The 24,484-nt window shown below is 29.4% G+C and overlaps 1 protein-coding gene across 1 annotated transcript in view; it reads left to right on the forward strand.

Annotated features, from left to right (window-relative positions):
• Positions 1 to 349: 349 nt before the first annotated feature.
• LOC142322235 (venom allergen 3-like) overlaps positions 350 to 24,484 on the forward strand; it is a 30,662-nt gene continuing 6,527 nt past the window's right edge. Inside the window, exons 1-5 of the mRNA XM_075361075.1 lie at positions 350 to 609; positions 11,577 to 11,725; positions 13,086 to 13,167; positions 15,809 to 15,978; positions 21,454 to 21,551. Coding sequence (XP_075217190.1) covers positions 534 to 609; positions 11,577 to 11,725; positions 13,086 to 13,167; positions 15,809 to 15,978; positions 21,454 to 21,551 — 575 coding nt within the window. The 5' untranslated portion in view covers positions 350 to 533. The remainder of the gene's footprint in view (positions 610 to 11,576; positions 11,726 to 13,085; positions 13,168 to 15,808; positions 15,979 to 21,453; positions 21,552 to 24,484) is intronic.

Below are 24,484 nucleotides of genomic sequence, written 5' to 3' on the forward strand. Positions count from 1 at the left end.
TTAAATTACAGATAATTATTTTAAAAAAGTAAAAAATTAGAATAGGTAGTTAAAATTTTTCTTATTCTTTACAATGCTGAAGAATTATATTGCAATGTAATTATCTTAACATATTTTATATAAACGTCTGAATCTAAGTGTTTCAAGAGAATTACAGTAAATAAATGACTAATAATTACTCATTTTTTTAAATCTGAACGTGGTAATCTTAATGTAAAAATATGTCTTGCAAATTACACTACATTACTGTTAGTAGAATTTAATGATCAATTATAAATTACAAATAATCTACTGGATAAACGTGTTTTTCTCTAATGTGCATTAGAAGATTTTCATACTCTTTGTATTAAATTGCTGTGAGATCTCAAATAATGATGAATCATACATAAATAAGTAACTTCTATCCTAGCAAATTACAGGATCTTAAAGTCAGTAGTCCACTGTAGTCAGATTATTACATTCGAAGTGTTGTTATATATCAGTAGAGAAGTAGTTCATTTTAAAAATAGACAAGTCATTAATGTATATTTAAAATGTCATCTATAAATTTTATATTCTTGTGTATATTTTTAAACTGCATTTTATACTCCAACAGTAAAGAAATCTTACGTAAGTAATAGTTTTGTTAATTTTTATATTTTAAAATTATATTTCAATTAGATTTTTTTCCTAAGTCCATGAAGAACATAAAAAATAGAAAATAACTATTATGAAACTTTTGAAGAATAAAAATTTTTTTAAATATTAATATATATACCAAGCATATTTATCTTACCCTCAGTATCTGTGATATATTTATCTAAAAATTTATCTATGGTAACTTTAAGGATGCCTTATGTTCAGTTTAAATAATATTTTTAACTAGTTGTTTGAGAATATATTTTAAGTGTAACCCTTGTTTACTGTCCTAGAAAAATTGATACATATCACAACCCAAACTGAGAGACAGTTTTATATTATTATATATAAAATATTGTACTACCTAGCAACTAATGTCAGATTAATGGGTTTTATGGTTAACTTGTCAGTCTCAGGATTGAGCAGTTATAGGTTGGTTCATTTTCTAAGATAATAATCTGCCATTTTATGTCAATAATTTTAATCCTGTTTCAGTACTCAAACTTATGACTTTTTTAATCCTCGCCCCAAAGTATATTATAAATTAATTTTTATGATCAATTAGTTTTTTATCAGTGGCTCTAAAATAGCATATCTTTATACATATGCGCGCGCGCACACACACACACCCTATTTAAATATATATATTATTTATTATATATTTGTAATCAGATTATTTTAAATAAATCAGTACAGTACTGTATTAACATATTAAGGAAATTAAAAATATTATGTTTTAAATTTAAAAAAAAAATTTTATTTACAGAACAAAATATTCGTTCTATGAATTTTAACGTATCATATGTATTTTAATGTGTAAATGTAAAAAAGAAAAAATTTTTTTAAATATTACTGATGATGGGCTTAAGCCCTAGAGCGCTTTAATGGAAAAAAAGTACGGTAAGAATGTTCATTAATTCTGTACTTGTGGAGTGCAGTATTATTTAAACAAATACTGCATTAAAAATAATACTGAAATTAAAAAGATATTGTATTAGTTTTGAGACTTGCATTGAAATTTTGTGTTCTAATGCCAAAACTCTAAAGAAAATACACACCTATTTTTGCCAGAACAGCTGACTTCAGATACTTTTTTATTTTATGTGATGCTTTGAAGGTACTTGTTATAAGGGGTAGGAAAAACTTTCTTTAGCACTGCTTAGTTACATAGCTGAATTAAAACTTTGAATTAATTCTGATGTTAGAAGAATTAAGACTGAAGTCTGACCTTATGTTACTATAAAGTAAACTATATATAGTAAAACTGTTGGTAATTAAATAATAACTAAAAATTATTTAATAGCAGTTTAATTCATAATTTTTTTATGTGGAAATATGGAAGATGTACTTAGTGTGATTGCAAAAATTACAATTAAAAATTATCATTACTAGCCTTTGTCTTCAAAAAATAGATACGTAAATTTAAAAAGAATTGTACTGACTTTTGATACTTTTTTCTAAATATTTGGAAATTTTCTTTCATAAGATCTTTTATGAGTTATTATCGAGTTCCTTAGTCAGCAGTGTTCTAACTGAACCTAGGACTGATTAGTGTAGCAAAATTTATGGTAGGTGATGTATTAGATCTCCATTTGGGGTTTCACTGAATGGCTGAACAATTTATAGTTCTAGTTCAGTAAACAGTTTTACTGGCATGCAATTCCAATATGATGAGGTTATTCCTTTAGGAACCCTGTTCAAGTTTTTGGTTGGCTCTTAAAAATTCCACAAAAATTGCAGTGTATATTTAATCTATTTTAACACAGAACCTATGATTGTTAATAATTGCTACTGGTATCTGGGTAAAAACATCCCAATATTCTGAAGAGCTTGAGGCCAAGATAAGCTCCCACTACTTGAAGTGGCTTTGGACTTTCCTCTGGGCGTAATTGTTTGATATTTACTAGAATTCCAACAAGGGTAAACCATACTTTATCATTACTTGCACCTTTACTGTATCTTTTGTTTCTTCTTCCCCATTTTCAGTTCTGCATAGATCTATTCTTATATGGTGATTTTACAATATCCCATGGCTAGACTAAATCTTTGTAGTAGATCTTTGTAATTCTTCATAAAATAAAAATACAACATTACAATAATCAATATAGTAGGAGAATGAAATACTTCAAAACAAAAAAAAAAAAAAACATTTCCGTATTTGTCATTTTTATATTGATTTTTTCACAATATTTTAAGGTTTGAATAAATCAGGATGAAAAGATATTCCCTTTGACCTAACCTTAGAAACATATGGGAAAAATAAGACAGATTTAAAAAAAATATATATTATTTATATAATTAAATAACAAACCTGAATATTAATAAAACTCCACTGTTTCTGACTTTGGAAATCCTATTGGTGGGATAAGAAGGTGATTCACCAGCACTGGTCAGTATATTCAAAACCTTACATTCCTTTCCCTTTATAAAGCATGCTAAACTCTATAATGGCTAATGCAGCTGGAAAAACTACACTTTTAATGTGAAGAAAACTTATGATGATTTTTCATAAGAATGATAAGCAGTTCATTTAATTCTCTAAGACTTGATGAATTTACTAACAGTTCAGAAACAAATGTTAATAAGTAAAAAAACACACATTTATGAAAATACAATCTTGCACTTACGGAAATAATTTTTAAAATCCTAAATATCTATGAGAATTTGTGGTAAGGATTTCATTTATGGAAATAGTAAAAATTCATGTTATCCACATAATCATTATGCTTCCATACGTAAAGTGAACCTATTACTGGTATATTTAATTCAATTCACACAAAAAAAGGGCATTTAATTTTGCTTCAAGAGAGATGAATCCAAACAGGTAAAATAATTAATATTATTTTTCTTTCAATTAAAGATATCATGTTAAGGTAAAGGCACCAGTAGTTGACCGTTTAAGAGAGCCGCTAGACAGTTGTAGTGTGTGTGCACCTTAAATTATCTTAAAACAACGAAATGAATGTTTAAAACAACCAAGTACTACTTCTAAATTAAGAAATAAGTTCTATTTATCCAAAAAAATAAATCTGTAAGATGAATAAACTAACAATTAGTCCACTCGCTAATGAACTAGTAGTTGACCATCAACAAAAATGAAAAAATTAGTTGTTGACCTTGTGTTGTACCAGTAGTTGACCAGATAGAAGGACAACAAAATAGATAAATTTATTTTAAAGGTAAAAATAAACCAACCAATACAACCCAAAATAGTTTAATATAAATAACCATTAAGTTATTTCAATAAGTTAATCCAGCAAAAAATACATAAAATAAAACAATATAAGTTTAACTTAATTTATTTGGTTCTCAGTCCCAAAAAAAATCTAACTCTCGAACGGAATAGACATTACGGGTCTTGCTTGTTTTTCGTGGCTCGTTAATCTGGCCTAGTATGGATGCCCAAGGATAATCCAGCACATCAGTTCTTTCTGGCCACTTCCACAACCGCCCACATTTCTGCATTGAAGTGACAGAGGCTCCATCTTTATCTAACTTTTCACTGGAAAGAATGAACCCTCGTACTTGAAAGCAACATATTCCCTGACATATTTCATCACAGGTTTCCAGTTGTGATTTTCATAAGAACCCTCGTCCTTCGTAAATTCAGATACAACGCTCTCCCCGGAGGAAATTGCAACATCTGAGTCAGAACTTTCTGACGAAAACTGAACCTTTCTTTTTGCCTGTTTCAATTTCTGCTGCCGATCTTTCTCCTCTTTTAGTTTTTCATTCTCTTCCTTTTTTCGTTTTCTCTCTATAGCTCTTTTTATCTTCAGCTGTTCTTGTTCTTCTTTCTTTTTCATTTTTTTTATAAAATACTCCTGACACAGTTACCAGACACAATGGTAGGCATTCTTTCTTGATAGAGTTTTTTGGTTGTATTATTCTGAGTTGCTGATGCCGGGTAATAAAAATGTCTTAAGAGACATTTTTATTACCCGAGATGGTATCCCATGAGAATGTATCCATGAGTAGGGGATGGTATCCCATGAGAAGGTCCAGCTTTAACATTTACAGCGCTCCCAGGTACACCATCTGACATTTCCTCTTCATTCCTGACATTCGAAATTGGAACTACGCTGGGTGGTATAACAGAAAGAACTGCTGTTTGAGGCACTGATTCTTCTATGGATGGATCTAGCAGTGTTAGTGGTGCTGGTCGTTGCGACTGCATTGGTTCAGCTTGAATCTCTTTCTTCTTAGAAAAGCCTTCACCCAAGTTTTACCGGGTCTCCCATCTTTAAATGAGTGTGGACGTCCCATTTCCTTTATCACCCTTTGCACACTGATGGTAAGCTCATCCACTGTTACCGGGAAACCAGATTTTGCCATCTTTTCGACCCACTTGCATATTTCCACCTCCTCTTCTTTGCTGAGAATGGAAGCAGGCCCCATCTTCCTCTGAGCTGGACTCTTCCCTTCGACTTTATATTTTAAAGTTGTTCTTGGGACTCCAAACTTTTTCGTTGCTGTCCTTATTGGTGTTAGGTGAAGCCGAACGTCTTCCATCGCAGCTTTCATGGCTTCTTCTGAATAGCTCAGGAATAAGCCCTTGGCTCCAGGCATCTTGTTTACTATTTCACAGCAGACCTGAAAAAAATAACTAGCATAAATATTGCATTTTATTTAACCCTTAGCATGTTTTATAACAGATTGAACTATTCAAATTATACAAAACAAAAAAGGTTTCAGGCAAAATCTTATAAATTTAAAATGTTGTTTTTTTATTTTAAACTTTACAGAATTACTGGTTTTACCTAAGCATTTTTAAAATAAAATGGCAAAATTATTAGCACTTTAAGGACAAATTAAACATTTCTAGCACTCACAGCATTTAACCCACTCCACCTAATAATTAAATGTAAGAAAATTGTATCAAAAGTTGACCATAGCTTGTATCAGTAATTGACCATGCGGTCAACTACTGAAACGAGACGTCTATGAACAAAATAGTCAGACACAAGCTCTTCCCTACACCTAGGAACCAAGAAAATGTGTATAAATAAGTAAATTATGAAAGAGTCCATTTATTTAGTAATTGACCACCACGGTCAAACTCTAGAGCAATCGTGAATTGTGGATTTAGTAGTTGACTACCCCCAAAATATGGCCAGAGCAAGGTTATGACATCAGAATCCCATGATTTACTGCAGATAAAACATTATAAGAATTAATCAAATTAACTACTTACCCAATATTCTTCGTTGAAGGCGCTTTCCTTCAATAACACCACATAACTGTTCTTAGGCAAAATGCTAACAAATTCACATAAGACCATCAAACCACTGACACTTCTGTAAACAAACGGTAGTCATTTTTACCCACAATGCACTGCACATTTAGTGCTTCTAACCATGACCAATAGAGAACAGCACCAGTCAAAATATATCTTTTTGTAGAATCTATTGCCAGTTGGGACCTTATTAATAGCTGTTAAATGTCAAAATGGTCAACTACTAGTATACGGTCAACTACTGGTGCCTTTACCTTACTGTGCTGTAAATATATCTAATTCTGATTGGTTTCGACTTCTACATCCATTCATATTATAATATAGTAAGTTTTTAACAGTCTTTTAAGTAATTTATCACCTTTCCTCCTTCACAATATTAAAAGTCATTCTCAATTTCTTTCTGTATTCTTATAATAATAATTTCTTTAAAATTATTTTTTGTGTAATATCATGGAAAGTAAAATATGTGTATTATACACAGTTACATCAAATTTATTTTGATACAGTTGAGTATATTAATTGCAAAAGAATACTTTTAAAAATTACGTATTTAAATTAGTTTTTGATTTTAATTTTTCTGTAGAAATAAATTATTTTATATGTATAACATAATGTTGTTTTATATATATAAAATAATGTTTAATATAATTTATAAACCTATAAACCTGCATATTAATTTTTTTTTACAAATTCATGTACATTTCAGTTAACTTTTGAAACAGTTCATCAAATGTATGTCAGTTTCATGCCAAGTATTCATCCCAAGTTCTCAAATGTATGTCAGTTTTGAATGAGTTTAATTTAATTTCACTTATGAAAATGAAAACATATGTAAAGACAGACTTACATTATTTCTTAGATAATTCATACCAATTTGAAAAAGAATTATTAGAACAAATTTCCTGAAGTTCCTGTAATTTTTACAAAATAACATTTCTGTATGTAATTTTTCATCATATTTGTTTTTATATTTTTTTCTTCAGGGCAAAAAACACTTTTGTGTTATCATCCCCTGAGTATGATATTTGTTCTACAAAAACTGGACAGTTAAAAATATACTTAGCCCAAGATTCTGACATGTACTTATCTCTTCAGATTTCATGAGGTCCTTGCAAGTCATTAGTGATATGTACAACCTAACCTCAGTAGGGGAGGACATCCTCCACTATCCCCTCTGTTCCTAGCCCTTATGGGCTTTACCAGAGTTAATCCTGGAAACCTTTACTTTTGACATATTTCGATCCACCTTGTCCAGGATGCCACAAATTCGAATGTGATGAGTGATATTCCGATTGGTATACTCTATTTAATGAATTCAAAACAAAGCTCATCTTATCGAGACTTAAGTAAGACTGAAAGGACTTAACTAAACAAAGGAACTGAACTACCTACCCGTAGAAGGTAAAGTAAGTTCAACATACAACACGAAACATAAAAATATCACATGGAACAATAAACACAGAGTAACACTGAAATAAAACAAAACATCAACAAAAACATATTACAAGAGAAATCCAAGCAGGACTGTATATCACCTCAGCGATCCTTACTTTTGCCAAGTACACAATTGCCCATACAACTCTCCACTACAACTACAACTCTCCACTATTGCCCATTCAGCCTGGCTTCTCCAGTTTACATGGAGATCCAACATCGACTCGATAAGATCAAGCTGACAGACGTATCCGTGCGCATTAACTCATACTTTGAGTATTCATAAAGAACATGGTAGGTGTCATCCAATTGTTCACACTGAGGACACATCCCAGAATCTACCAGGCCGAATTCCTGCAGTCTGTTCCTAAAGCACCATGGCCAGAAAGAAATTACGTCACATATTTATTAGGGAGTACCCAAGAGGCGTCCCGCAAACCAACAACATTTGGAGAGAGGTCATGCACATAATGCTCACCCTCTATATCATCTCATCTGGCCTGCCACAAGTTATTGCCATGTTGTTCAATTTCTCGAACTTTATCCAATGTCAACTCACCCGACTTCTTAGCATCATATTGCTGCTGCTTCTCAGACACAATCAAGGCTATTGGACCTTTCATGCCAAAATTACCTCCCGTGAAATGGTATGGTGACCACCCATTACTGCTAACAATAATAGCCCTTAATAATATGTCCTGATAGTTTTTATATTTTAACCTATCCACCCAAACAGGTGCCACATATAGCATAATAGCCTAGCACACGCCTTTATTCAGGATGCTCATGGTCTTGATATTGAGACCCCAATCAGGACTCACCACACGTCGAATACCACAAAGAAGGCACTACAGGCCTTCTCCATGATGTATTGAAGGACTTCTTAAATTGCAGTTTCTCCTTAAGAAAGAAGCACTTCGAGGTACATTTGAACTTGAACATACTTTATTTGCTGGCCTGCCATCGAAACAGACTCGCCAATTCACTGCCAAACAGTCTTTAAGGAGCATCATTGTGGTCTTTTCCAAGCTAACTGTCATCTTATGTTGATGACCCCACAGCTCAAGCATTCTGAAAGCTTGAGTGGCTCAGAGTTCAACCTCCCTCCACGAGCATCCTTTGACCAGCAGGAGCCTATCATCAGGATAAGCCATGATGCAACATTCGCTGGGCAACCTCAGCCACAGGAGAGAATCAAACTCCACCACCCACAGTAAAGAACCCAACCCGTTGTCCTGGGGACGACCCTTAGACAGTATCTTGCCAACCTCATGGAGTAGCACATCCTGATGACTGAAGTAACTTTGCATAACTTGCAATTCCCTTATAGTACATTCTCTTTATAGGAGCTGTAAATAGCAGAGAGTCACCATAAATTATTAAATGCTCCGTAAATATCCAGGAAATTTCCCACAACATATTCTGTCTCACTGGTCATTACCACACTCATCAAACTAAGTATGGCGTCCTCCCTACCCTTTCTGGATGAAACCCGTACTGATTCTCATCAATAATCTTTGTGAGGTTATCCTCTCATTTGCACGCAGATACAGAACCTTTTTAAAGACCTTACCAACCGGAAACAACGTCAAGAAGACGTATACTACTGTATATGAAGAAGTTACAGTAGGATCCTTTAAACAACAATTTTACAATGCACAGCACCAAAACCCTGTTGTCTGTTATATACAGTCTATCATCTCTTAAATTACTCAACGTAATACAGCTGTGAGCTTCTGCTGGATCCTCAGCCATACTGAAATTTCAGGCAATGACCCTGCTGATAGTGCGGCAGAAGAGAATTGTTTGCTACCTCCTTTCACTAATCGCGCTGTTTTGAATAATTTTGTCTGTTTTCTGAAGAGTGTGGTTGGTGATGAGTAGCAGAGTGAATGAAATGAAAACTTCATCTAGTTAAGGACATTGTGTCACCCTGGAGCTCGTCATGTAGGAATAATCGTCATGAGGACGAGGAGATTACGATTTGCCGTTTGCAAACAGAACACTTATGGATACCTGATAATGCATACATTTGTGTTCTCTGTGACTGTCAACTGACAGTACACCACATGCTTGTTGACTATTCTGTTATATTGCATTGTGTTGTAAATTATAATTTGGGACTAATATCAGAAATATTTTATGGAACAATATGACTTTTATCGAATGTCTTATGATTTCTTAAGACTGTACATCTGGATTCAAAAATATGATTAATCGTACAATCTTTTTCTTCTGTTTATGCCATTTGGTATATGCTAGATGGTATTTTTGTTCTTGTAACTTAAATTTTAATTTTTGTACTTAATTGTGGTTTTAATTTCCTTTTAGTATACAAAGTGGGCATTTCCCTTCTACAATGTGTTTATATATTACTTTTGTGTAATATTTAGGTAAATATTTTAAATTAATTTTTTTATTATATAAACATTGTGTTTAGGCACTAATGACGACATTTCATTTTGCACCCAGGAAAAAAGTATCAGTTACTAGGATTGTGAAACTTGTAAATTTTTATATCTATCATGAAAACAGGATACTGTAAGGATTCCTTCACTTTGTTTAATGAATCAATTCCTTTATATTAAATAATTTTCAAAAGTAACAATAATAGAAGATGTAATCTTGAAAAAAGAAACTGTTAACCTTCTATGGTCAGCAAATTTCATTTTATCCATTTTGTTGTGTAGATCAAGGTTCTAGGAATTCAACATTTTATACTTGGACTGAAAACCAATCAAGGAGAGGAGCCACTGAGATAGAGTCAACTGCTTAAGCATTTACGATCACTTAATTTAAAAAAAAGTTGATTCATTTTTGCTGTTTTGTGATGGCTGCGCAGGACAAAATTGGAATGCACGTATTGTGTATATATTGTGTCACTGGATGACAACAGAGATCATTAAATGAATTCAAGTGACTTTTCCACTTCATGGCTAGCCACTGATTGATGTTTAAGATTATTAAGAAAATAAGTTGAAATAAAATCCGCAGATGAATATGTAAAATTTTATAAAGAAGTTGGTAAAATTAAAGAGCTAAGGAAGGAATGAATGGTTTACAATATAAAAGATCTTGAAGATGTGTGTGCTAAAATAAAAAGTATCAGTGATGTAAAAGGATCATTATTTCAAAACTGGAGAAACTGCTAGTAAAATACAATATTTTACCAATCATAAATTTTTGTCAGCTGCTGAACTTCTAATGACAGGTCTACAGTAAAAAAACTTAAAAAGAAGGGAGTGTGGTTTTGCGTGAGTGCATTTTAAAATGAAAAATATCTCCTAAAAAAAAGAAGATGTATTGAATTTGATAATTAAACACTTTGGCAAAGATTAGGATTCTAATCCAGAACTTCTTTGGTATAAAGAATTAATTAATTTTTGATGATGTGTATGCGGAAAATGCGACTGTCTCACAGATAATTGCGATCTTCATATAAAATAATTTTATTGATTATGTTATCATAATATTATAAATTATAATGTTATCTATTAAAATGTAATAATCTAGATTCCATCATTAAAGGTCATATTGTTCAACTATATTTTTTGTCTTTTTTTCAAAAGTTAACATCTCCAACATTTTTTTTATTAATTTTTCATCCATCTCAAATGTTGTTTAAGTGAATTTTTCAAAATTTAGAACGAATTACTAACATTTTCAACGAAAAAGTGTATTAAGGCTGTTAAGCCGCGTGTATAAAAATTACAATTCAGGAGATGTTACGTTTTGAAAAAAAGGTCCTCAAATGTAGAAAAGATGAATCAGAAAGAAATTTTAAAAATTATTTGTTTGAGTATAGTACTTCATACTAGTAACACATACACTGTAAGTAAAAAAGAAATTTAAAAAGCAGTGCTCAGAAAATGCTGAAAGTGGTTGAATTGGATTAAAATGAAAAAGGATAGAATAAAATGAGGAAAAATGAATTTCTTTGCAAAATATAACTGAAGGAAGAATTGAAAATTAGTAAGTAACCTAAGACATTCACAGATTGTTAAGATGTATTAAGTGCATGAAACGCAAGCAATGAAATTCTAAGCATAGGCAGTACCAAAATACACAAAACAGATAAGGTGGAGAATAAAGTAGAAATCGTTAATAAACAGTTAGCACACAATAGAAAAGAAAAAAGAATTGCATCAAACCATTCAAGTAGCAGAGTATAAAATTAAATCTCACTAAAAAGGGTATTGCTACGTATATTTTTTGTTTATAAAAAATAAAATTAATGTAAAAGTATAAAATTCACTGACTGAACTTAAAAATAATTTCTTTTATTTAGGTGAAGGAGTAACCAATGAAGAAAAAAAACTTATTGTACAAGTTCATAATCACTTAAGATCATGTATGGTTACTGGATGTACTAAGGAATGTAGTGACTATTGTAAGGTCAGAGATAAACAACCCAAGGCAAGAAGTATGCAAAAAATGGTAAGTGCATGTTATGCACACGATCTAAACTACAAAAAAATAATTTAGAGCTTAATTCTATATTTATAAAAATATAGAACATTCTAAATAAATAAAAAATTATTATAAACATTGATCTGGAAATAATTTTCTAGCGTTTGTTTCATAACGATAGTTTTTACGTATGTTTACCTGGGTATATGTTTTTCCTTATCATTATGTTGTTTTCTCTGTTTAAAAATCAAATAGTTGATTTCATCAGTATTTACTTAAAAACTTTTGTTTACTTCACAGTTAAATTTCAAATCATCAGAAGAAATTTAAAACTAACTTCAATTAGCTGAACAAGACCACTCATATCCTGCAATTTACTATAGATCTATAAGCAAATGAATAAAAATTTTCATGGTTTATCTCAATTTTATCATGACTTAAAATTTGTTATTTTCATCAGTCTGTTATAATAAATTAAGTTGTTCACTGAAGACAAAATTATTAAACATGTTAATAAACTACCCTTTTATGAGCAGTTAAGAGAAAAGCAGTAAGTATATTTTATAGGTATTGTAGGTATTGTTACTTTCATAACAGAATTCTGGTTTATTTCCAATGGTATAAGAAAACTATAAAATCCACCCTAAATGTAGCTTCATCTTTTAAGGAAGGGAAGATTTAAAACAAACTAGAAATATATTTCACAGAATTTTGAAAGTATCATTTAATGAATGTCAAACTTCTATCTTTCCATATTTCTCAAAGCAAAATATCTATAGAAATTTTTTATTTAAATATCCCTTTTTATTCCCAGGTTTGAGTGAGAAAAATTACCTTTCTAATGTTAACTTATTACCTAAGGGAATCATAAATGCTCATTACTATTTCACGGTTCCATCTTAAAATAACCCCTAATAGGTTATTAATGAGAATGAATTTTCCAAGATTTACCTTGGTAATAACTATGTTAAAATTCAGGTTTATCTACTCAGGAACTGGCAAAATTATTGATAAGCCAATCAGTAAGAGTTGTTTTTACTTATTTTTAACTGCTTAGGAATGAGTGAACAAATTTGCTTCATAACAGTAGTTTATCCTTTAATCTAAACTTACCTAGCAGGTTTCAAATTTCTATAGTTGTTTCAGCTACTGCATACCTTCTTAACGCATCCTCTTAGAGATTTCTAATCAGAACTGTTTTCCCTTACTTTTCCTAAATAACTGCTTGAGATTAACTGTATGAAGTTCCAGCTTTCTCAGATGCAAGAGAATTAGTGAAGGCTGTACATAAGTTTGTAAATATTTTTTTTTTTGTTAAATACTTCTAAAATACTTATGGTCTTAAGTAATTTTTATTTTATCCTTATTCATTTTCCCTGCATTACAGATATGGGATGACAAACTAGCTGAAGTAGCACAGAACTGGGCAAATAAATGCTTATTTTCTCATGATGATCACCGCGATGACTGTAAGTTTTTAAAATAATTTTGCAATAATTTATTAATGCAATTTCTGAATAAACTGCAGCTTGATATTGATTTTATTAAGAGATTTTGGCTTCTTCCTAGTTCTTACTCAGCAACTGAAGATTGATCTTATCACAAAAATCTACAAATATAGATTTTGTTTAGTTTGTGTGTATATAATTTAATTGTACCAATATACAATGATTATTAATTTTTAAATTTATATTTCAAGAAAATAATGTTGCTCTGTATAATGTTTAACCATTTATTCCGACAATTCAGTTTTTTATCTAAGCAATTTTCTTATAGTTTATTTGCAAATTTATTATCTGCTGATATTTTTAACAATTCTTAATGAAAAAACATTCTATTAATTAGCCATAATCAGTTAAAAAGTTGCCCCATTTATTGAAAGCTGGCAATGGATGATTAGGTGATTTTAATTAACAAGGTCATTAATAGGACAGTGGGAATCATGTGGTAGGAATGTTTTTGTTAACTAAAAATTACACTTTTTTAAGAAAAAGTTTCTTTATATATCAAAAATTAAATTTAAAATAATTATTGATGACAATTATTATTCAGAAATTTATTTTAAAACAAATAATTATCAGCATTTAACGTAAATATAATTTGACGTTACAAAGAAAAAAATTGAATGCAGTAAAAGATAATGACAATAAAGAAAAAAAAAAATTATAGCACTTAAAATATCAAGAAAACAAATTATGAATGATAAAATACAGTAAGTATTTTAATTATTTGCTTGGCAAAGCAATCTGCCAAGTTTCCACAAAAAATGAGTTCCATAAAAAAAATATTTTCAAACCACCTAGGTGAATATCAGTATTAAAATAATTTTGCGAGAAGGATCCTAGATTATTTCTTACAAAGTGTTTCGATCAGATAAATTTGTACAACATATCTAGCAAGGTCAACAAACCTAGATTATCTTTTTTTCATTTTGAAGTTAAGCAGTATAAATTGAGTTATACATTATTCATTGATGAATTTATAATGACAGAACTGGAATTATAATACACTTATACATTCATACATTTAAGCAATACTTCCTTCATTTTGATGAAGTCTATACTCCAACCATGAAGATTGGCTGTGTATGCTGGTTGCTGTATTTCAGTTTTTTTCAAGCTAACTATATTGTTGTTATAACATCTCACCAAAATTAAATGATTCATTTCATAAGTTACCTAATGATAAAACTTGCTTGATTTTTTTTATTTTCATTTATTATTATCTTTTAGTAATGCTCCTTCAATATAATTGGAATGACTCATTTCAGTACAATAGTATCTGCCCTTTTTCAGCTGGTCTAATAGCTAATTGATGTGAAGAATTTATCAACATAAATGCTGTTTAAATTGCTAGAAGGTAATTTTTGCACCATATCAACCACTACTGAACCTCTAATATCTAAACAGGATGTGTGTTGCTTTTTTTTTTACACCTTGATACAGCTCACTCTGAATGTATCCTAATATGTTCTAGTCACCATATCTTATAACCAAAATATACTGGTTCCTTGTAAATCTGCCTGATGATGGCCATAACAAGGAACTGTAATAATCACTTTTTAGTTGATACATTCCAAAGAGGATGAATTTTTGTAAATTTGTCTGCTGCACTTAATGGAAATGTGTTTAGTAAATTTTCAAATGCATTATCAGATAATGCTTTACAAAAATCAATTTTTTAACTATCTTTAAATGTTTCCCAGTAGATTCAGTACTGCGTGTGTCATACATGAAGTATGACAATGAACATCTCATTAAATGTTATTCTGAAGTTTTAATTAACTTTATAAATAGCAAGTATATTTGTCAAATCAACAAATAAATTTATAATCTCATCAAAACATTTTTTAAATAATTGGAATGGAACAAAATCATACTTAAGCTAATTTGATTCTGGGTAGTGAAACTCTTGTTGGAGCTACAAGTCAATAGTTTTCCAGTGTTATTACAACTGTAATTTATTACAATTTTTGCTTTCTTTTCCTTATGAATTCAACAAGTTGGTTGTTCATTTAATAGTTTGTCAACTCGGTTGGCTTCATTAATTAGCTCATCATTACTTCAAAAATATAATCTAAAATGCCTTCAGGTTCATCAGATCATTTTCCTCTTAGTTAAATTGAATGCTGAAGCATTCCACTGGTTTTCACTGAGATAGTTAATATCCCTGACAAAATCTACCTCTTCAGAATCTTTATCAGATAATATTTGGTTTTTGAGGGGGGGGCAATAAAAATATCAGCAGAAATAATTTTTTTTTTTTCCCATTAGTCTTATCATCCTTTGTTTGGCTAAAATTAATGAAAAACAAAAAAATTAGATTATCTAAATTAGCATAAAGATAAAAATTAAAAATAATGAAAACAGGTTGAGTTACAATGAAAATTTGTATTGACATTAAAATATTTATCAATTTTATGTTATATTTTGGCATGATATATCAGTGATATTTTTATATTTTGGCATTTATAATCAATGTTTGTTTTTTTTTTTAAACTAAAACTAGCAAAGAAGTAGATGATAATCAAAATGTTTGTTGTAAAAGGTAATATGTATTGATTTAGAAATGACACTGATTTGCCTTTGTTAATCTTTTTTTTTGTGACAGCTCGTTTTTGTGTGGGGCAAAATATCAGATTAACAACAAATAGCCAGAGAAGTGGTTTTAACAAAGCTGACTTTAATGGAACAATATATAGTTGGTTTGGAGAAATTAAGGATTACAATTATTCAAAATACCAAAAGGATGAAAAAAAAATGATAGGTCATTATACGCAGGTAAGAATGGGTAATAATTATAACAATTATTTGTCATAATGTTTGCTACATTTGCATGCATTCATTTCTTTACTTTCTTTTTTTATACTAAATGATGAATTGTTTGAACATAAATCACAAAAAATTTCAAGTATTTTTGAATCAAAAAATGTCTATAATTATTCTAAGATAATATCATCAATTTTAAGTTGATTCTTAAAATAAGCTAATTTTCACATTAAAAATGTAATTCTAATGAATTCAGAGCAGGAATTTGTGTAGAACCAGAAAGATAACAGACAAGACTATAATTTCTTTGCAAATTTGCTTAATGAAAATTTATTAACAAATTTTGATATTTATCCAATTCCTTTAGTGTTTGATAATAAATATGTTATAATTCCAATATAAATGAGACATTTTCAGCAGCTAAAATAATGAGCAAAAATGGTTGCAATATAATTTTTTTTTTTTGATTCTCTCAAAACATTTTACAGGGACATCTTCATTTATTTTTTTTAAAATTCATTAATTTGAGATTTGCTACAAGTAAAGTTCATAATTCAGTGTTTAAAAGATCTATATAATTTTCTTGTTGCCTAAAAGAAGATTAATCTACAAACCTGAAGCCAAAAGTAGTTTCTTAATTTTATTTCTAAATTACTTTCTAGGCTGTTATTAAGCATAATGGAAAACTGGGTGAATAAATGTAATAAGATAGGTAAACAACAAGCAGAATTGACAAGGCATGGATAATAATGGTAATACTTTCTATTCTCTTAGTAAAATGTATTTACAAATAGGGAAAAAATTTGGGAAATGTTTTCTGTATCTTATGTTGATTTTAAATCTGCTTTTGACAGTTTTGGTAATTTGTTTTATGAAATGGCTAATATTTGAAAATCAAACAAACACAATTTTGAATGTTCTGGAAAACTCACACAATATTTATTACAAGCTTGCTGATGGCCTATGCATGATTTGAAGAAAACATTCTTGTGGAATAATAATGACAGGAGTGAGATCTCCCTTGTCTCACTCTATTAGAATTACATTAATATATGTAACATTAAACTAAACAATCTAGTACAAAATAATAATGAAAAATAAAAGTTTTTATGGATTGTTAATATAAATTATGAAATTTTTCTTTTAAAAAATCTCTTACCTATATTTTTTGAAAACTTACTGTGGGTCATCCGAAGAATTTCCACTATAAATTTCTTCTACCTCTCCACCAGTTAGTGGTAAAAAGTAAGTATTTGAGCCTATCATTCAGAAAGTCCCAGGTTTTCCCATGGTCAGACTGGCAATTAATTCATATATAGTGAAACTTTCATTTTGTACTACTGCATATAAGCTTTTAGTTTGTATAGTGAACTAATCATCAATAAATAAAGGAAAAAAAGGTTCTTTTTAAAAAAGGAAGGCTTGAACATAATATATTTAATAAACATACATGTAAATAAGATTGAGAATCTCCTTATTTTTGTAAGTTTGTTAAAAATCAATCCTATCTTAAAAATCTGATGTGGACACCACATGACTGTAGGCCTATTAAATTACATATACACATTTTTTGCTGCACTTCATTTAAACTCTTTTCATTTGAAAGAGAGATACGATCCTCCAATTCTTTAATAAAGTGGACAGTTATACAATTGCACTGTGGTGGACATCACATTGTAACAAATTTTTTTGTGGTGTCTGTATCAGCATTTTATATTAGGTTATGTATTAATTTTGTTTCACATCCCTCACGTAGTTATGTAGTGTAAATGAAAATCAGTAACCATGTACACATTGGTTTGAATCCGACTTCATATATACACACATATTTATATATATATTTTTTTAATTGAAATATATTGATTTATTAATAATTATTAACCTCTGTAAAAATTTTTGAATTAAAATGAAAAGTACATACAATTTTATTTCACTGATAACTTCAGATTTTTTTCATATATTTTTTTTATTGTTATTATTGAATTATTATTTATTGCAGATGTTTTTTTTACAATCGGTGGTTAAATAGGAAATTAGGAAAATAGTGGCTTAAATTAGAAAAAAAAAGTTAAAAAAATTGTGTAGATTAAGTCGGATTCGAACCGATGTGCCTTCCCCTTGTAAGATCCAACATTTCGTTAATTAAAACTTTATTTGGCTATAACTCTGGAACCAATGAAAATAAGTATCACTTATGATACATCGTTGAAAAGCTCACAATGAGTGCTTTTTACTGCAGTTAAGAAAAAGTCAAAAAACCTAATTTTTTTGATTTTGGGCTTTATTGGATATTTTTGGTTCAGTCGATTGCAATCAAAAGGGGAGGTGCACAACTGGATGTTACAACAGTCCTAAATCAAAAATTTCATTGTCCTACGGCTAATAGTTTTTGGGTTATGCGAGATACAACGTACATACATTAGTCACGCCGAAACTATTCCAAATGGATTCAGCGATGGTAAAAATGGATATTTCAGTTGAAATTTGAAAACCAAATTTTTTCGCGATCACAATACTTTTCTTCGTACAAGGAAGTAAAAATGAGCTAGATTGAATCAAATTTTATTTTAATTCATCAATTTCAGTTTTAGCTGGTAATTCAGATAATTCTTTAAAATAATGAAATAATATTATATGAAATATATAACACCAAAACATAGTAATTAAAACAGTGTGTTTTGGTGATTTATATTTCATATAATATTAAATGTTATTAACCCACCGGGTATGTATAGTGGTTAACGTGTCTTCCCAAATCAGCTGATTTGGAAGTCGAGAGTTCCAGCGTTCAAGTCCTAGTAAAGCCAGTTATTTTTACACGAACTTGAATACTAGATCGTGGATACCGGTGTTCTTTGGTGGTTGGGTTTCATTCAATTAACCACACATCTCAGAAATGGTCGAACTGAGATTGTACAAGACTACACTTCATTTACACTCATACATATCAATGCTCATTCATCCTCTGAAGTATTATCTAAACGGTAGTTACCGGAGGCTAAACAGGAAAAAAAAAGAAAAATATTAAATTTTATTAACACAGTGGTCAATATGTAATATACAGTGTTTCTAAAATAGTGGGCTGGCTATACTTTTTTGGATACTACTTGTAAAATTGGACAAAAAAAGTTCCTTAGGAAAAATTGTGATTTCTCCTTCGTTCTCTCCTTGTCCGCCATTTTGTTATTTTTATACAAAAATTTATATCGCAAGTTCGGATAGATGAATCTCACATTAATATTTTGTAAGCGTTTTGGTAATAAAGTTTTAAAGTTAGAAAAAATCAGGACTTAAAATACCTTCGCAAATTATAAAATGGCGACCATGTTTATTTTTCAATCCGTTATATCTCCATAAATATTACATTTAACAAAATTTATGTTTTTAAAACTATTAATCCTTTCATTTTCTACAAAATGACATTTTATTTTTTTAAATCGGGTAACAAATAGCCGAGTTATGACAGAAAATTGATGTAATTTTGTGTCTGTTTTCATGTCCTCCACTTTAAGTTCAATTCAATTAAATATTAATTGCTTTTATTTATTGTTAATTCTAGTATTGTAAATTGGTATCAAATTAGGTAATAATTTTTCACATTAATAGACTTAATAATTAAGAAAATAAAACAACTACCTGTGATAATCTTACGTTAATTACTGTAGATTAGGTGTACTTAAAGTTAACAATTGTTAAAAGTTATCAGAGATGTTCAAAGTGTCCACCATTAGAAATTAGACAAGTCTCCAGTCTTTTTCTGAGAAATTGTCTCAACCGTTAAAAAATTCCAGGAGTATTCCTCCTAATTTCTTAAAATTCATTTTGGATCCTTTGTTTCAGATCCTCAATGTTGAGTTGAATAAACAATATGTTTCAAATGGCCCCACAGATAGAACTCAAGTCAGGTGATCGGGCAGACCAGAGCACTGGTCCTCTGCGACCTATCCATTTTTCATGCAGGAAAATTCATGACTGAAACGTGCTGAAGCTTAAATGACAAAGATAATTTTCTCCATTTAAACGATTTGATAGAATGACAGGACCCAAAAGATAGTCATTAAAAATACCTGTCCATATGTCAGGGAAAATCTTTGTTGGCTACTTTGGAAGGTACTATGAGTATTCTTTTCGCTACAGATACACTAGTTGTGATAATTTTTAACACAATTCCTGTTGAAGAAAGCTTCATTTTTACATTGTTAACATGATCAATAGTAATATTAATATAATATATATAACTAGTAGATTTTAGAGCGAGGTTGGACTCCATGTTCATAGGTGATGAATGAAGCCAACGCCATGTTGCTTGTTGAATAATGGTTTAATGAATTGTCGTTTTGACAGTTAATGAAATGAATTGTAGCATAACATAAAACTTGATATATAAAAATAAAAAAATATAAAATTAAATAAAACATTAAAACTAACGTTCATCCGAACAAAAAATAGAGTCCATCCGGACTAAGAGTATGACGTGACCGCCTTGGATCAGATTCGAGCGGTAACTGTTAAATTAAAGCTAGTAACTATGAGTAACACTGATTGTCCATCCGGACGAAAAGAAAAATGCGACCACACTGAGCGGGATTCTAACGTAGAATGCTAGTACGGCTTAATTCTTCGGTGAGTGCTAGCACCCACTAGATCGCAGCATCAGACGGCTCGACGTGGAACGGAACAATATCTGAAATTAATCTTTTTAAGATTCATATTAATCCAAAACATATTGTAGGAATAACATAATTTATATAGGAAAAACAAATAGATCATTTAAAAGTAGATTTCTTGTACATTACAGAAATTACAAAAATAATAAATTAGGTTTATCTAATGTGACAGATCATCTAATAAAACAATAAATATTCTATTTCTATATATTTATTTAATTTAAATATTAACACAAATTTAGAAATATTTTAAATTAATAAAGATTATAAAAAGTTAAATATATTAGAAAAATATTACATATATAAATACCAACAACATTTGATAAACCATCAGACGGTGTTTGAGGGAGATGGTCTTATAAAAACTCCAACAAGCAGCATAGTTCATTTAAATTAATATGCAAATTTCATTATTTTAGTATTTTTATATTTAAATTTTTACATGCAATAACGGAATTTCAATCATGACTGAGGATGTGGAATCTTATAAAATTACTTTCATTAATATTTAAGGTTAGATATGTCTTATCTCATCCTGTACTAGGTGGTTTATTTAATAAAATTTTATATATATATACTTACAGCATGCCCCAAAATTAAAACATTAACAGATTATTATAAAAGTTCAAAACTGAGTACAGTATTTATAACCATCATTTTTCTGTGAATATTATTTTTCTGTTTTTAAGGAGAGTTTTGAAGAGATATTTATTTTTTTCACGTGTAATCTTTTACAAGAATAGGCCATTTAAATTATATTTTCTACTTTTTTATTGCTTATATTGTAAAATTTTTGGATGATCCACATTCAAATTTACAGATTGTGTGGACTGATACTTATCTTGTTGGATGTGGATTCACATTTTTTGAAGAGAACAATTATTTTCACAGATACTACGTATGCAATTATGGACCTTGGTCAGTGACAAGTTAACATTATAATTAATAAATATATTATATAAATTAATTTTATCCAACTTAAAATGTCCATTTTCATCTTACAAATTTAATTTGATTAATGTAATACATTTTTGTGATTGATAAATAGAAGTATTAAAATTAAAGAATGACATAAATATTTTATAAAATTGTCAGAGATTTGGTAAATGAGCTTTTACAGAATTATTATAAATCAGTGATTTGATCAGGCTAACTTCATTAAGTGCCAAGCATATTTATGATTTCAGTATACTAGTTTTACAAAAAAATAATATAATTTGATTCCAGCCTGCTTACAAAAAACAGCATTTCCAAAAGACTCCATGAATGGAAAGATGAACACATGAAAGCAACTTTGAAGTACTACAGAAAAGATTAACTTTGGTGAGCCTCAGATGCTGAGATGGTAGGTCATCAATGTTGAACTGCAAAATATCCTACAATGAAGACATCAACTGTGAATAAGGCAGTCAAATAAGTAGCCTTGGACCAAGGTAGTGGTGTCATAATGATGTGGTGTGATAGGTTATTCTGTATAAAATTCATAAATATCCCATGATGGTGATGTATATTATAGTAAATAAGTTCTGCCATTATATGAGCACTACTGAAGGCAAATGATAATTGGATTTGAGAACATATAAAAAGAATTTCCTAATAGCGAAAAGGTCAAAAGAACCTAGAAGTCAGATCTTCAAAAGTAACCTGGAGCGAGGATATTGTAATGTTAAATGCAGCCGATTAAGTAGTTCTTGAGGTATTCTAATTGATGGGACTGATGTGACCTTAAAAAAAAACACCTACTGATCTTTTGGTACTGTGCAAATGAAAGGCCATATTTTCTGAGGTAATGCATTTTTTCCTTTTCTTATTCAGTTTGATGGCAACCTCAGAGAAAATATACTAAAGATAAAATAATCCCCTAATTTGGTCTCTAAGTAATGAACATTTACTTCTTTGAGCCCTTGCCAAACATATAGGCAGGGTAGGTTTGGAGCCAGTACGCTGTTGTGGGTGTCGCTGGAAAACAAGCATTGTGTACAACATTTCTCCATTGTTTTCAAATGGTAGCTGCGAGTTTTGCGGCAGTTACATTTAGTTTCTGGTGTTTTAGGTCGTCCTCAATTTGCTTAAAGAAAAATTTCATGAAAAGTCATGAAAATGGAAAACTAATAATTGGTGAAAATAAGTAGAATTAATAATTATCTGACCTGATAATCTGAAATTGATTATCAGGTCAGTATTAAAAAGCTAGTTTGATAATATCTTTAATTGATTAATTGCAAAAGTCTTTAAATTGATCAGAAAAGAGAAAAATTTGTGAAATCTTCTAAAAAGAATAACAAAGTTAGTAAAGCAAAAAATTAAGGCATCCAGATTTAATGAATTTAATTTTTGAATGAATAGTGAAAGAATATCATCAAAGGAAGATAATTATAGAGAATATAAAATTTATACTCTATTAAAAATTATTTATAAGTAAAATAGAGTATGTGGAATATTTAGTTAAGAATATACAATTAAAGAGAAATGTTTGAATTAAAAGTCTATTGGAGAAGGATATCAAACTCATGAAATTTTTTTTCAAATGATTGAAGGCTCAAAAAATAAATAAAAATACAAATCAGTAATCCAGATAAGTGGTCAGACAAAACTTCTAGTAGATAGTAAAAGTATTAATATTTATGTTTACTGCAGACATAATAATAAAGTTTCAGTTGATGGCAATGTCTGAAAGTACATTACTTTTTTAGCATATGATAATTGTGATAACATTTAACATGATAGTATTGTTAGTAATGCTATAATTTTATTCAAGTAAATAAACTCTTTATACTTACATGATAAATCTATCAAGTATAAACAAAAATACAGCAGTTATAACAAGTTTGTACAAATAAACAATCAACAATGACCATCTGTTCAATTTTATTTTAAAACAAATTGTGTTGGTTATAACTGTCATAATTTTTTACACATAAGATTTAGTTTTATATTTCTTATGAACATATACTCACTGATTCCTTAAAAAGGAAAACAATCACTAAGTGTACTTCTTTATTTGATTGATGATTATAATAATTCTACTTGTCTAATGCTTATTAATAAGTTATTCTTTAGTATATATGACTATATAATATTTGTAAGTTTTAATTTTTATCATTTAAAATCTCAACACAGTAATTTATTTTTTGTAAATCTTTTAATTTATTTTTAATTAAACTGGTAGAAGATCTTGAAAATTACTACTGTAAACAGAAGCAGAAATGTAACAAGACTCTTTTTTATTAATTTGGCCCTCCTTATTATTAATTTGGTTGACCAGTTTATTAAAGACTAAATTATAAAATATTGAACAATATTTGTTTGAGCTTTCAAACTGCTGGATCCTTCTTCAATGGAGATTAAAACCTCCACTGGAGAAGAGAAAATTCATTAAATCTGAAAAAGTGGAGTGCATTTCAATGAAATCTCTGCTGAAGAAAGAGCCAATAATTACTTCAAAAAACCATGGAAAGAAATCTCTACTTTTATTTTAGTCTTAAAATATTAGATATGTTTTTATCACATTTCATTATATTTTGCATAAAGTAGTTCCGTTGTCTGGTTTGAAAAGCAATCAATTTTTATTTATTTATTTTATTTATATGTGAGCAGCTAGAAATAATTAAATACTTAATTTATTAAATTATTAGACTAGATGATTTATAATAATGGGCACCAAAAAAGAATATAAATTTTTTATTTTAATATATAGAAAATATGTTTTAACTTTCTGAAGGAGACTCAAATTATAATATTATATTTCAGATAGGAATGGAAGTAAACATCGTAAATGTTTAATAATGATGATAAACTTAGAAACTGATTCATTTTATAATATCAAAGCTAGACAATTTGATTTGGTTTTG

This window comes from Lycorma delicatula, chromosome 3 (genome assembly GCF_047948215.1).
Source record: "Lycorma delicatula isolate Av1 chromosome 3, ASM4794821v1, whole genome shotgun sequence".
NCBI lineage: Eukaryota > Metazoa > Arthropoda > Insecta > Hemiptera > Fulgoridae > Lycorma > Lycorma delicatula.